General features: G+C 44.1%; 1 protein-coding gene across 1 annotated transcript in view; it reads right to left on the bottom strand.

The window, feature by feature from the left end:
* The window catches only part of MYBPC3 (myosin binding protein C3), a 142276-nt gene that overhangs the window by 27654 nt on the left and 99884 nt on the right, over positions 1-14738 (bottom strand). The window contains exon 27 of the mRNA XM_089778538.1: positions 4059-4254. Coding sequence (XP_089634664.1) covers positions 4059-4254 — 196 coding nt within the window. The remainder of the gene's footprint in view (positions 1-4058; positions 4255-14738) is intronic.

The following is a 14738-nucleotide window of genomic DNA, read 5'->3' as shown; positions in this document are numbered from 1 at the left end:
GTGGTCTGGGTGAGGCCCACCTGAGCCACCACCTGCTGTCAGAACCAGCCCCTTAGAAGCTAATCATTCAGATAAGGGTAAACCTGGACACCATGATGGCAGAAGAAGGCAGACATCACTGTCATACATTTGGTAAAAGTATAGGACACTGTGGACAGTTCAAAGGGAAGGACCATAAACTGGAAGTGAGCCTCCCTTATATAAAATGGAGATATCCCTGGTGAGAAGGCTTGATTGCAATGTGAAAATCAAGAGTGGTGTACTGGATCTAAGGAGGGAAGGATGAAGTTCAGGAAGACCATATGAAACTTGTGGTTGCAGACCAACTTGTTGAGTGCCCTGAGATCCAGAATCAGCCTGAGGCCTCCCTTTGCTTTCAGAATAAGGAATTAGTCGGACTAGAAACCCCAGGCTTTGAACTTGAGGAACTTCCTCCACTGCCCCTAGATCCAGGAGTGTTTGCACATCTCAAAGCAGAAGCTGTTTGTGAGAAGAATCCTTGAAGAGGGATGAACAGAAGGCAGCAGATGGGATAGATTATCTCAGGACTCAACAGTCTGAAGTAATGTTGGCCCAGGCATGCTGGAAAGGGGACAGATGGTTCAGGAAAGGTGAGGAAGGATCTAGTACTGTAGGTGCTCTGTGCTTGGGCAAACCTTCAAAAGGGCTGCTTGGAGCCCAAGGAGGACTTCACTCGACCCTAGTTATTGCCGGAAGAGTCAAGACGATTTCCTATGGGAATAGTGAAGGCGATGATGGGAAAACTCAGATTTGGTCTGAGTGGGGAAGGACTCTTGGAGGACTGTGGCTTAAAAGCCTTGCGCTACATTGCTGCGGTGTTCATGCATAAGAACTTCATAGTGTTCTAGGAGTTCTTGAGGCTTTGCAGTCGAAAGTTAGTTTGCTCTGCAAAGAGGCCAACTCCACCAAATTGGAGGTCTTGAATTATCTGTTGGACCTCCGAGAGGAGCCCCAAGGGCTGGAGCCAGGTATTTCTGTGCATAGTGATCCTCAGTGGTATGACATACACCTCAGAATCTGCCATGTCCTAAGATGTCTGGTGGTAGGTCTGGGCCACTGCTTTACCATCCTGTATGAGGGCAGCAAACTCATCCCATGACTCCTGTGGCAACAGTTATTAGAACTTGAGGAGAGACGCTCAGAGGTTATATATACTCAAGATAGTTTGCTGGTTTGCTATTCTGAGTAGCAAGTTCCCCAGGAAATTAACTTGTGTCCAAGTAAGTTGAGGCACTTAGCATCCCTCAACTTATGCTTTGGGACCATATGACCATGCTTCTCCTTCTCGTTCACTGCCTCCACCATGAATAAAAATAGTAAACGGCCTTTCAAAGTCCTTTCCACTGCACCCCTTTCGCTGTGGGAGAGATAGAGGCCAAGGTTTGCCAGATGGTGTTTGTTGAAGACTGGATTGTTTCTATAATGGGGAGCGCCACCTTGGAAGAGACTTCTGGAGACAATGTGTCAACCATAGGTACGTCCTGCTCAGCCATCTCCTCCACCTGTAGATTAAGGCTCAGGGCCACATTGTGGAGGATGTCTTCCAATGCACTATAATTCATGGGTGGAGAGCCAGCACCTAATATTCCCATCATTGCCTCATCTGGGGAGGCCAAAGGCAGGCTCAGATCCTGAGCAACCCCGAACGGGGACAAAGTTGAGGCCAGAGGGGCCTCCTGGGAGGTGGACAGTGGCAAGATGGGTGGCATCATGTTGTGCATCTTGCTTTTGGGACCTGGGATTCTGTGGGGTCTGAGGTGAGGCAAACACGATCCAGGATTGGTGTCAAGGTGAAAAGTGATGGCTCTGAGCAGGATGCTGGCTAACATATGACCTAGATCTTGAAGGATGCCGCAATATGGCTTGGTGCCAGGAGCACAGGGATTGCCCTGATCATCTAGGTGACTCTGAGCCAGACCAGGATCAGCTCACCACAGACTTTCTTATGTGTGAAAGGCTCTGAGAGGACCAACTATGAGACCGGTGCCATGAGTCAGACCAGCAGCACTCATGGGAGCAGGACTGGAATGCTGAGCAGAGCTGGGACTCTGAGCAGAGGGGTGCTATGACTAGAGCAGATGGACCCAATATAGCTGGCATTCCCCACGAGGACAACTGGTAAGGTGGGTGAAGTGGCCTATCCCTGGCAAGGGATGGAGTCATTTCAATGAGGCCCTGAGCAGCCTCAGAGGTCTCCACAGTGGAAGATGGGCTGATGACCATCGCTTCTGAGCTCAGAGTCAAGGAGGATAAGACTCAGAGCTCTAGAAGATCCCTTGTGCCCTGGGATCAAGACCCTGCTGGACCTTTTGGTATGGTGGTTAAGGTCAAAGTTGAGAGTTTTGCTGGTGCCCAGAATGAAGGTTTGACCCTCTAGAAGACTTCACTGAGGAGTGCAACTGGTGCCAGGATGTCATAGCCTTCAGTGAACACTGGTGCTGGGATGACTCTGTCTTCGGTGCTGACTCTGGGACTGGAGATGGGACACTACTCACTGAAGTGCTCAGTGCCAGGTCCTGCCGCTGAGAGTGAAGAGTGGATTCCATTAGGAGCTGCTTTAGGTGAAAATCCTACTCCTTTATGGTCTGGTTTAAAAGCCTTTCAGATCCTGCATCTGTCTGTCTGATGAGCTTCCCTCAGGCACCGGAGACATGAGTCGTGAAGGTCACTTGTAGGCATTGATTTCAACAGGAACTGCAAGATTTGAAGCTGTGGGACACCTGGGCTATGTCTACACTTGGCCGCTATGCCAATTATTTTCAGGAATAACAGCATTGCGCAAGAGGGTTTTTCTTGCGCAAGAAGGGGCAGTGTAGACAGCTCCTTCTGGCGCAAGAGCCTCTTCTGCAAAAATGGCGGCTCATTAGGCATGCAAATGAGGCTCGGCGATATTCCACGCTTAGCTTCATTTGCATTTTTCTCGTACAAGAAGCCGCGGGTGTAGACATAGCCCTGCAGTCCCTAAGGGAACACAGACTGGAAGAGAAAGCCACTCTGCTAACAAAACACTGACTTCTAATGATCAACTATCAACAAATGAACTATAAACACTAGTGACACGTGGCACTTGCAATGGAATGTGGCTCTGTTGCAACAGTTGTGGCTGGCGGTAAAAAGGAACTGAGGGGTAGTTGGGTCAGCAGGATATACATTTCTGGATTCATATTTCCTACGCACCACATCTGGGATCAATACTTTCTACTTCTGTAAAAGATACACACAATTCCTTGCTTAAAGTTGTAGTTATGTTACTGAAAAATACTACTTTAAGTTAAATGATGTTAAGCGAATCCAATTTCCCCATAAAATTAATGTAAATACAAGGGGTTAGGTTCTAGTGAATTTTTTTTCAGCAGACAAAAGGCAGTATATACATATACAGTATAAGTTTTAAATAATTTTTAACAATTTAATTTTGTACAAAGCAATGAATATTGTGAAGTTTGGTTGAGGTGCTGGAGTCAAGAGTGTGGAATATTTCTCAGGGAATGCCTTGCTACTAAATGATGAAGTGGCACTTGGCTGAGCCCTCAAAAGTTTACATGTTGTTAATGAAGCCTAATAATAGACACATGGCAGTGGCTGCAAACACTTCCTTGCAGAAATGGGGTATGGAGTGGGAGCCGAGATGTAGGAGGGGAGAGGACATCCTAACATCAGCATATCCCCCTTCCCCTCCTCCACCCTGCACAGCAAGCAGGAGGCTCTAGGGAGCAGATCCAAGGCAGAGGGCAGGAGCAGCACATGGGGGGAAGTATGGACAGCTGAAAGGCAGCTACCCAGCTGGATATCTCATTGGGGGGCTGCCAGCCAACCCTGATTCCAAACTCAAAAAGACAGGATTTCCAGAAAATCCTGCAACTAGTGGACAAAGCAGGCAGCCAAATGACATTATAAGGGAGCATTGCACAACTTTAAACAAGCATGTGCTCTAATAGATAAGCAACATAACAATGAAGCAACGGTTAATCAGGGCAACGTCAAGTGAGAAGTTACTGTACTAATTTCTTCTAGTTCTAGAGTCAGTAATTTCTTACCCATTATCTGAATGGTAACAGCAACCTTATCATTCATGTTGTCTATTTGTACTTCCACTTCATATGTCCCGGAGTGGTGATGCTCAGCTTTTCGGATGAACAAGATAGTATCTGTGGTGCTATTCCGAATTCCCACATCTTTGAAATCTAGTGTATGACCATCTTTTACCCAAGTGACTTTGGGTCTAGGTTTGCCCTGCAGGAAGAAAAGAGCATGTTTATTCTGGACAACAGATTTGCTTTCTTCAGGGGTTTTCTCTATAAAACTAGACAGATTAATTTCAGATGCAGTACTGAATGCTTAACATATGACTCCTTGACTGCTTTCACATTTCCCGGACCTCTCCAGATATTTCTCTCCCATCATCATGGATCAATATTACCATGTTTTGATTAGGCAATGTAAATACCACATCCCCATTTTGAAAAAAAGTAATTCTGGGAAGTAAACACTCTGACAAAAGGCTGGTGTTATCTTCTTCTTTGACATTCATTAGAAGAGCTAGTTATCTCAATGCTCCTTTGTTTGGGAGGATGAGCAAATTGAGAGCACATGGAAGATGAAAACAGAAACCTGATTGTTTTCTTTTGAGACTGTTACTCCAGCTACCATTATTCCTGCCAGTCCCTGACTTCTTTCTCCAGTCGTTTTCAAGGCCTTTCAGAAGATCATGCCCAGAACTGAAGAGGCCTTGGATTTAGAATTTTGTAGTTCAGGAGAAATACTGTTTGATATACTCCATTCCAAACAGGCAGAATAACTGTGGCCATAAATGAAGACATTTTGGAGCCAGTTAAAGTTCTACAACTCACATCACCCTTAATACCAGCCACTTCCAAGACAGCTGATATTTAGCCTCTTACAAGTGCTTTGGATGCTGTTTAAATCCTACACTGGGCTTATTATTGTTTGAGCGGACTAAGAAACATACAGTTTGGTCCTCCAGAGTATATCCTCAGCAATAAAGATTCCAGGTTACTAGAACTTCTGGGCAGGAATTAGGGACGTAATAGTGTAGTCGATTAAGCAATTAACTGATAAGCACAGGTGGTGCTTATCAGTTAATGTTATTGGCTACTCTGCAAGCTGGCTAACAGGTTGTCTCAATCCTGGCTTGAGCCGGGTCCTAGCCTCAACCTCCACTGCGACTCTGCATTAATTTATTGCAAGGGCTACAAAGTCATGCGCATCCCTGGGAGGCTGCACCAAGTAAGTACACCCCCATTGCCCAGACCCCACAGCCCCAGCCAGCTCCGGCACCCTGCCTCCCACCCAGACCCTCCCACGCCCAGCATGCTTCTGCACCCTAACATGCTTGCAGACACCCCAGTTTCCAGTCTGGTCCTACATCCCCTCTGTTTTCCTGCAACCTACTTCCCACACAGACTCCCACCCCCAGCCCACTCGTGCACCCTACCTCCCACCCCCATCTTTCTCTTGCACCCTACCTCCTACCCAGACACCCACTCCAATCTCTAGCCTCCCCTTGCACCCTACCTCCTGCCTAGCCCTTCCAACCACAGCCTGCTCCTGCACCCCCTCTTTTTCTGCACCCTACCTTCTGCCCAGTCTGCTTCTACCACCCTTTCTTCTTCTGCACTATACTTCCCACCCAGACCCACACTCCTAATCTCCAGCCTGCTTCTGCCTCCTACCCAGTCATTCCAGCCCACTGCTGCACCCCTCCACTCCTGCACCCCACCTTCTGCCCATACCCCACATGCTCACTCTGCTCCTGCACTCTCCCTCCTCTCCTGCACCCTACCTCTTGCCCAGCCCTTCTACCCTGAGCCCGCTCCTGCACCCTCCCTCTCACCAAGACTCCACACCCCAGAGTCTAGGGGGGCACCCAAAATCTACTAGCTTAGGTCCTCCTAGGTTCTGATGTGCAAGAAGAATGTTGGAGGCCAAATCAGTGAAGTTGGAGAGGTTTGTTTGTTTTTGCTGCTCACTGTTGTGTGGCCTCCAACTGATTTTTCTGAGAGTTAGTGGCCCCTGACCCAAAAAAGGTTCCCTGCCTCTGATTTAGACCTTGGTTCAGGGTGTCAAATTTACATATGAATTCCAGCTCAGTAGTTTGTTTGCAGTCTGTTCACACATCTGCCCTAGTGACACTATCACAGGACTTAACCACATCAGCTATACCATCTATTAATGTAATATATGCCATCTTGTGCCAACAATGCCCCTCTGCCATGTACATCAAAGAAACTAGACTATCTCTATGCAAAAGAATAAATGGACACAAATCAGATATCAAGAATGACAACATCCAAAAGCCAGTGGAGGGAGGGGGGCATTTTAACCTCTCTGGGAAAACAGTTTCAGAGACTTGCAAGTTACCATTTTCAGACAGAAAAACTTCAAAAACAGACTACTGAGAGAAACTGCAGAGCTGGCATTCATATGCAAAGTTGACACCCTGAACACATGGAGTGGTTCTCTCATTACAATAAGTAACTTCACATTCAGGTATTCTCACTGTTGTTGTAGATGAGCCACATCCATTCTGATTTAATTAGCACTGATCTCAGTCTCATCTCTATATCCTTTTTTTTCTGTCTGTCTTTTTCTTGTCAGCATCTGAGGAAATGATTGTAGTTTACAAAATCTTGTACTCTAATACCCTAATAAATTTGTTAGTCTTTAAAATGCCACCGGACTCCTTGTTATTTTTGCTGAATCAGATTAACATGGCTAACTCTCTTAAGGCAGAAAGAATCCTCTGTACACTAGGGATGTTAAATAGCATGCAATTGAATAGTCATGTAACTGTACAAAATGTTATCAGTTTCACAACTATTCAATAGCCCCCAGAGGCAGGGCCCACATCCAGTGTACTCCCGGCCCCACTCGCTGGGATCCCCCTTCTAGCCCGCGCTGCTGCCTCAGCAGGTGGGTCCAGCACACATAGAGATCCACCTTAAAGGCACCACAGGCACCAACTCCCCTGCCCCGTTTGTTTCTTCTGATAGAGTCCATGCCTCAGAGGTCCAGAACCTTTGAGTATAGAGTAGGGATGTCCACGTGAAGCTGACTACACCAGCGGTTCTCAAACTTTTTGGGCTCCGGAGCCCTTTACATGTGTAAAAATTTATGTAGAGCCCCAGCGGTCCACTGATTGTATGTGTTGTACTTATGCAGAGCCTTAGCAGTCCATTGATTGTATGTGTTGTACCCAGGGCCGGCCTGAGCCATTTTGGTGCCCCGGGTGCACGGCGCATGCGCGGGGCCGCCCAGCCACTGCTGCTGGCGTGCGCACCGGTGGCTGTGCAGGGCCCCGCGGCCATGGGGGGAAGGACGCTGCTGGCCGGTGCCAGGGGAATCGGGGAGGGGCCAGCGCTGTGGGAGCCGGGCATGTGGCGCCTGATGGCAGCTATAAGGGACGCCGCATGCCCCTTACAGCTGCCATCAGGTGCCCCCCCCCATTGGTTGGCGCCCCGGGCAGCTGCCCGGCTTGCCCACCCCTCAATCTGGTCCTGGTTGTACCTTTCAATGTTTCCAGTTTGTCAACCTCGCAGAGCCCCTGGAGATGTCTCACAGAGCCCTGGGGCTCTGCGGAGCACAGTTTGAGAAACACTGGACTACATGATTAACAGCTGATTTTAGGCTTATTGGTTAATCCTGTCAACTACATGTACACACCCCTCCCCCAATTGTCTGACAGGAGTGTGTGTAGTCAACAGGATTAACCGATAAGCCTAGTCTTGTCAGTTAATTGTGTAGTCGGCTACACATTGACATCCCTACGCTACACTCTAAGGTTCTAAACCTCAGAGCAATCCAATTTAATGTGCTAGTTTTTCTTTTCACGGTTTAATTTTATCATGCTGAATATCTTCACATATAACACCACTGCCATGTTTTATGTCAGCTGACAAGGTGGGGACCTTTAACCTTTATTCCACAGATAGGGCATGTTTCACATTTATCTATTTGCCATCAATCAAAATTAGAAATGCAAGTTTTTTGCTCCAAAGGAAGTATAAAACCCCTGAATGTCTCTCAGATGCCTTCCTTAGAGGTTGGTCCCAGTGTCTTCGGTGTGCATTGCACCTCATATCTCTGGTAATCTGCCAGAAGCAGATAAAACTTTGCCATATGATAATATTAATAGTTTGTACTGGGAGAGATAGGCCCAGTAAATCCAGGAATCAAAACTGTCAGTAGCCCTTCCTGTCCCCTACCAGATATTATGGATCTTCTGTCACCTCTTTAACGCAAAATGTTTGCCACTGTCAGCTTGGATGCTGATTGTCTGCGCATGCCAGACAAGAGCTGTGCTGAGGATGTCTGCAAGATTCTAGCATAAAGTCACCAACTAGTTTGGTTTACAGTATGAGTTGGGAGAAATTTCTAGGCTCTTACAGGTATATATTCTTTTCATGACAAACAGAATAGTTAAAGCACCTATCTCAGTCATTCAGGAAGAACTAAATATTCAGTTGGGTAGAAATCATGTTGGATTTGTCAGGGCATTATGCTTTGTTATAATTTTTTGACCAAAACTGACTCTGGGTGACAATCACAAAGGCACCCTTTTTGCCTCGTTTTCTCTTTGTTATAATGTGAGGATTCTATTATTTAATCATCTCACAAGGAAATTGTGGCTAAAAAGATTTCAAAACGATGACTTATTTAAAGAAAGTTATAACTTTAAGGAAAAAATTACCTTTTGGACTGAAACATCTCCTGTTTATTTATGAAAACATTTAGGTCCAGGTTCTTGATCAATTTTTCCAGACTGTTTGCAAAAAGATATATTTCAAAGGCACTAGAGAAAGCAGAAGATCTGTCCCTTCATTTTTTCGGTAAAGAGCCACCATGAGAAAATTTAGCAACTTTTTCTGAAAGCTATACCTAGCTCAAAATAGAAACTTACTATGAAAGTGTCCTCTTAGTCATAAATCTAGCTTAATGATTGCTGTAGTTATAGTTTGGTTGAGTAAGCACTTTTATTATAATTCCTTATTTAAGATGCTGTAGTGACTAATGAAATAGAGCAAGTGTTTGCAGTATTGGTTTTCATATCCTGATACTCTTATTTATAGACTGTGAAAAGTATGAACCATAGAAAGCATGTTCCTAATTCATAACCAGAGGATTGGATTTCTGTAATGAGCAATATCTAATCTTGGAGGGAACAGTCAAAGGCAGAGTAGGTGGATGGCGCACCAGAAGAGACTAATTGATTTTATTGGTGGAAGAGACAGAAATGGTTTTTTTCCAACATTTTTTAGACACTTGGGCTATGTCTACTTTGCAGGCTTCTTGCGCAAGAATGGCCATTCTTGCTCAAAAACTTGCAGAGCGTCTACACTGCAAGCGTGATCTTGCGCAAGTAAATGTACAGTAAAGCGCCGAAACAGAGGGCTTCTTGTTCAAGGGTTATTCCTCTCCCCACGAGGAATAAGCCCTCTTGCGGAAGAGCTGTTGTGCAAGAAGGCAGTGTGGATGGGCAACAGCAGTTTATTGCGCAAGAAATGCCCATCAGAGCTTTCTTGCGCAAGAGAGTGTTCACACTGCCATGGACGCTCTTGTGCAAAAGCACATAGCAGTGTGGACGTGCTCTTGTGCAAGACCTTTTGAGCAAGAACGCTTGCGCAAAACAGTTCTTGTGCAAGAAGCCTGACCTGTAGACATAGCCTTGCATTCACAGGTATGTGATGGGCAAGATCGTAGCTAAGGAATATCTTGAGTCCCCACTAATAGCACATAATATTCCTTCTAATACTTTGCCTAGTTAATTTTTGAATAAAATGTGCTAACCACCTGTTCATAACAGTATGTCCCACAAGTTGACAGTGTTCTACAAGAAAAGGCATGGTCTAAATCTTTCACATTTTACTTGGCTTTTGCCCTTCTCCAGTACTTTTCATCTAAGATTTTGAACATTAATTCAGCCTCATATTATCTTTCTAAGGTATGTGAACAGTGGAATTCCCATATTGTAGATGGGCAAGGCTGTGATTCTGTCATGAAGGCCCCAGAAGTCATGAATGCTGTGAGTTTGCTCAACGTCTGCGACTTTCACAGGTGTGGTGTCTTGGAAATTTTGTTTATTGCTCATGATCTGTCCTTGACTTTTGCTAGACATACAGATGAGTGAACAAAGGCTCATAGAGAATAAGTGATTTTTGTCAAGGTCAGAGATTGTCACAGGAATAGAACACAGTATTCTGACTTACAGCATGTCTATACTTACCAGAAGATGGCACTTTAGCGATCGATTCCTCTAGGGTTCAGCTTAGTGAGTATAGTAAGACCTGTTAAATCAACTGCCAACTGTTCTCTCGTTGACTCCGGTACTGTACCGGAACGAGAAGAATAAGTGAAGTTGACAGGAGAGTTTCTCCCATCAGTCCCCCCACATATTGGATGCAACTTGACCTAAGATACGTTGACTCCAGCTACGGTATGCATGTAGCTAGCATTGTTTGACATTGCCCCATACTCTAGCCGTACCCTTACAATGCCATGAGAGAGTGCTCCTCAATTCCTGATTGTGTCTTTTAGTCACAAAGGTTTAGCATTAATTCAGAGGCTTGTCGATGTATTTCAAATCTCCTTTTGCATTTTGAAGACTGAAGTCTCATCTGCTGAAGTGCCTCCTCTTTAGCAAGTACAAATCTAATAATTTTAGCCTACCTGAAGAAGCTAATCTCTTAATCTTTATTTTTATGTTCCTTTTGTTTTTTGTTTGTTTAAAAAAGGTGATAAAATTGGGTGCTGTAATTTAAATATGATTTAAATAAGTTTCTCCAAAGCTTTTATCTTAGTGAGAGTACAGTTAAGGTTGCAAATCAACATACATTAAAACTTTTACTTCCAACTTTATCAAGAATTTTCAGTTGAAATTTTCCACTGTCGTCTCATACCAAAAAATGTTTTGTAGAAAACTTCTTTGACTGTTGAGTATTATAACAGCAAAATTATATATTTTTTCAATTTAAAAATATTTTAAAGATTTAACAATAGCAATGTGGAGCCACTTTATCAGTAACTCAGAATTGTTTGCTCTGTAAAATGTCGTCATCTGTTTGTGGCTTTAGACAACAGTGAAAAAATATTTTAGCAAGAACAATGTTAAGCATTTAATTTCATGATAGTAGTGTTTACCATGTAGCTCACACATATAAGGCATAAATTCTGTATATTTCAGTTGCACACTGACATCTGAATTGATCCAGATTTTGACTTTCTGCTGCTCATTGAATAAATACACCCAAATGCATATACTACTCCTGACAGAATTCTGTGGGCGGGGGACAAGAAGGGGGCAGAATTCATAAATCTTGCATATTTCTGTTTCTCCTATGCAGAAAAATGCAAAAGAAATTTGTGGGGGTGTGGGGAGGTGAGAGGAGAAGACACATGCCTGTTCCCTGGCAGCTGAGGTAGTACATCTATTCCAGTGTACCTAGAGCAGCCTCACAGATGCAAATCACTGCAGGGGGAGGGAGGCTGGGTGTGCATGCCTGTGAGAGAAACATTGATTACCATTCGAGGGCAGGAATGCCCACTAAGCAAGTTCCTCTCACTTGATACTGAGACTCATGAGATGTGGAGGAGATATGTTTTTCTGATATACACAAGGAAAACTTTGTCTCTGAGGCAGAACTGTAGCAGCCTGCATGGATGGCAGGTGAACATGCCCTTGTTGGGGGGGGCTAGCCACCATCCCTCACCCACTGCCTGAACTTCAGGGGGTAGCTGATTTAGTCTGTAGAGGATAAACTTAAATAACAACAAATGATCTGGTAGCACTTTCTAGACTAACAAAACATGTAGATGGTATCATAAAAAAAATCCAGTCATGTGAAGAAGTGGGCTATGCCCACGAAAGCTCATGATACCATCTACATGTTTTATTAGTCTATAAAGTGCTACCAGACCATTTGTTGTTTTTTAAGTTTATCCTATGCTTGAGGTCCTTCCCCTTCCCTCCATTGAAGTACAGAGCATGGCCGCAGCCTCACCTCTACCCCCCATGCCTGTAGCCCCAGATCTGGGCAGGTGGCATGGCTGGATCACTGGACAAGTAGCACAGCCCCAGTGCTAACAGGATCTCAGCCTGGGTGTCTTGTGCTCACCGCGGCCCCCAGCCTTCTTACTCCAGGCTGGGCCATGAGATAACAGCAAGCAGGAGGTGGCTTGGGCATGGAGTGTACTCTGTTTGGGGAGACAGAGTCTTTCCCTGCCCATGATACCTGTCACCTCTACCTGCATAGTAACATGTCTAACATCTTGGGAATAAAAAAAAAATAAATATTAGTATCTGTTTACTGAAAATTGTTTTTAAATTAAAGAAAATAGCTTTAAAAAACCCCAACCCTGACATGTTGCTGTTGATGGCTAGCTGATCTCATTCTTTGAGGCAGAAATGTAGCAGCCTGCCTGCATAGTAACATTAGTGTTACTATTGTTAGGATTGTTCCCATTTTCAGTCAGTCTCACAGGAACGTAAAAGTTTTAAGGCCTCCTACATTGCCAGAGTGATGTCGTCGTCGTCATCATCAACAACCACCATGGGCTCAACACCCATTGTCCGATGCCGCCCTTACTATTTCCTTCCATCTTTCCCTGTCCACTGTGGAGTGGCTTAGTTTCTGAGGACTAGCTCAGCACCAATCTACTATATCATCTACCCATTCTCTGTGGGGTCTGCCTCTCCTGTCCAGACCATCCATTATGCCGAATACCAAGATCTTAACTTTTCACTTGTTCATTCTGCAGATATGCCCAAATAGCTGTAACTTCCATTGTATAACCTTCTGCAGTAGGGTCTCTTTCAGCTATATCTTCCTATGTTATTCCTCGTTGATGACTTTCTGCATCCATCCTATTCTCTTTCTGTAACAACTCCTCTCAAACGCCAGTGTTCTTCTCTTTGAATCTTTCGTTATCACCTATGTCTCACATCCATACAACATGCTGCTAAATACACACGTTTTCAAGACACTCAGCTTTGTTCCTAAGCTAATTGCTTTACTTTTCCAGGATGTAAAGCCTTATAAATGACAGTAAGAGAATCATCTAGGAGAAGTTATGTTTTTTTTCTCATTTTTTCCTATGCCGAAGTGTCTCAATGGGGTTAGATTTTTACTTACCTATTAAAAAAAAAAAAAGACTTGAGGGCAAATAAAACATTTGTCAAGCAGTCAATAAAATGTCAAGATAGAACCAAGCACTTCCCAAAGTACCCAGACAGGTCCAGGACAATGATTAGCAAAACTGTATGACTTTCACGTGTGAAAGTCAGACAATTTAAAATGACATTCTTTTTTTTTCCCCCTGTTTGATGTTCTGTAATCAGGAGCGGCCTGAGGCCAGCTGCGGCAGCTGGCACCTTAAGAAGAAGGCGTGATCAGCGCCCCTGCCTGCACAGCCATTAATGGCTGTGATGTCATCATTGGACGCCCAGGCCTGCAGCGCTCTAGGCAACTGCCTAGTTTGCCTAGGTTCACGGGCCGCCCCTGTCTGTAATATAATTTAAGTGAAAATCCAGAATTATAACTGGAATGCATTGGTATTGATTACCAAGAGTTTGTAACTTAACTTTCATGTGTTTAGGAAATACTGAATAGTTTTGACTTTTTTTGTATTGTAGTTTAGATAACTTACCAAACAATTGAAATTAGTGTGATTATAGTGCGTTATTTTTACAAATGAAATTTGCAGAATTTTTAATTTTTTGGCACAAAATCCTCCCAGAGTAATATACATCTCTCTGCGTAATCTGAAACTACAAGCCATACCCCATGCATACTTTATTTTACATAGATTCTGCTCATCTGTACAAATAGTCCTCATACTTCCCATTCACTCCCAAATTATATACATATTCTCTCCTTACTGTAATATTTTACATATCTGTATCCCTGTCTGATTTCAAAATGCTTTCCAAACCTAACTTCATTTTCTTTAGTTTCTTAATCAGGAGAATGAGAAACATCAAATTATTTGTCCAAGGGCACACAGAATGTCTGTCAGAACCAGAAATCGAATTTGGAAGTCCTAATTGCCAGTCCTGTGCCTCAGTCAGAAGACCATCCTTCTTTCTGTACACTCACGCTGACATAAATCCACACATATAAATATGAAATTACTGTGGGTGCTTATACAATTGCAGCAAATGCAAACACAGATAATCACTAAGTTGTTTAACTGGTCAGCTAATTATCTCTCACTATATATACAAAAGTTTTTCCTTCTAGGTGACAGAATGATACCATCACGCTCTCAAGGCTGAGAAAGCTTGCCAGAATGAGGGGGGTTGGCGAGCATAGTGACCAGTGGGCATAGCCCCCTACTAATTTTTTAATTTAAGTGCATGCACACAGTAATATGCAGTTGTACACATCCAGTCTTGAAAATCTGCCACACAATGTTTCATACTTTGACTACATGCCCAACAAAGCACAGACATTCATATCCTCCCAGCACATACAAATACATCATGAACACCTCTCTCTGCAGTCTTATTTGCATATGGATGCATAAATGCACACTGTTTCTGAGTATCCTAGCCAAATTGTATACATAGATTCCTTGAAAGCCTGTGCGCTCAAAGGCCACCATATTCTTCCTTTACACTATTTTCAAGGGGTATGCAAGAGGAGGATTAACTTGTACCCTTTCCAGTGTTGTTGTTCTCCCCTCCCCAGCAAAAGCGAAGC

The sequence above is a fragment of the Pelodiscus sinensis genome, chromosome 5, assembly GCF_052426305.1.
Source record: "Pelodiscus sinensis isolate ZL-2025 chromosome 5, ASM5242630v1, whole genome shotgun sequence".
Taxonomy (NCBI): Eukaryota; Metazoa; Chordata; order Testudines; family Trionychidae; genus Pelodiscus; species Pelodiscus sinensis.
Note: the sequence above shows the minus strand (reverse complement) of the source record. Positions and strands in the feature narration are given on the sequence as shown.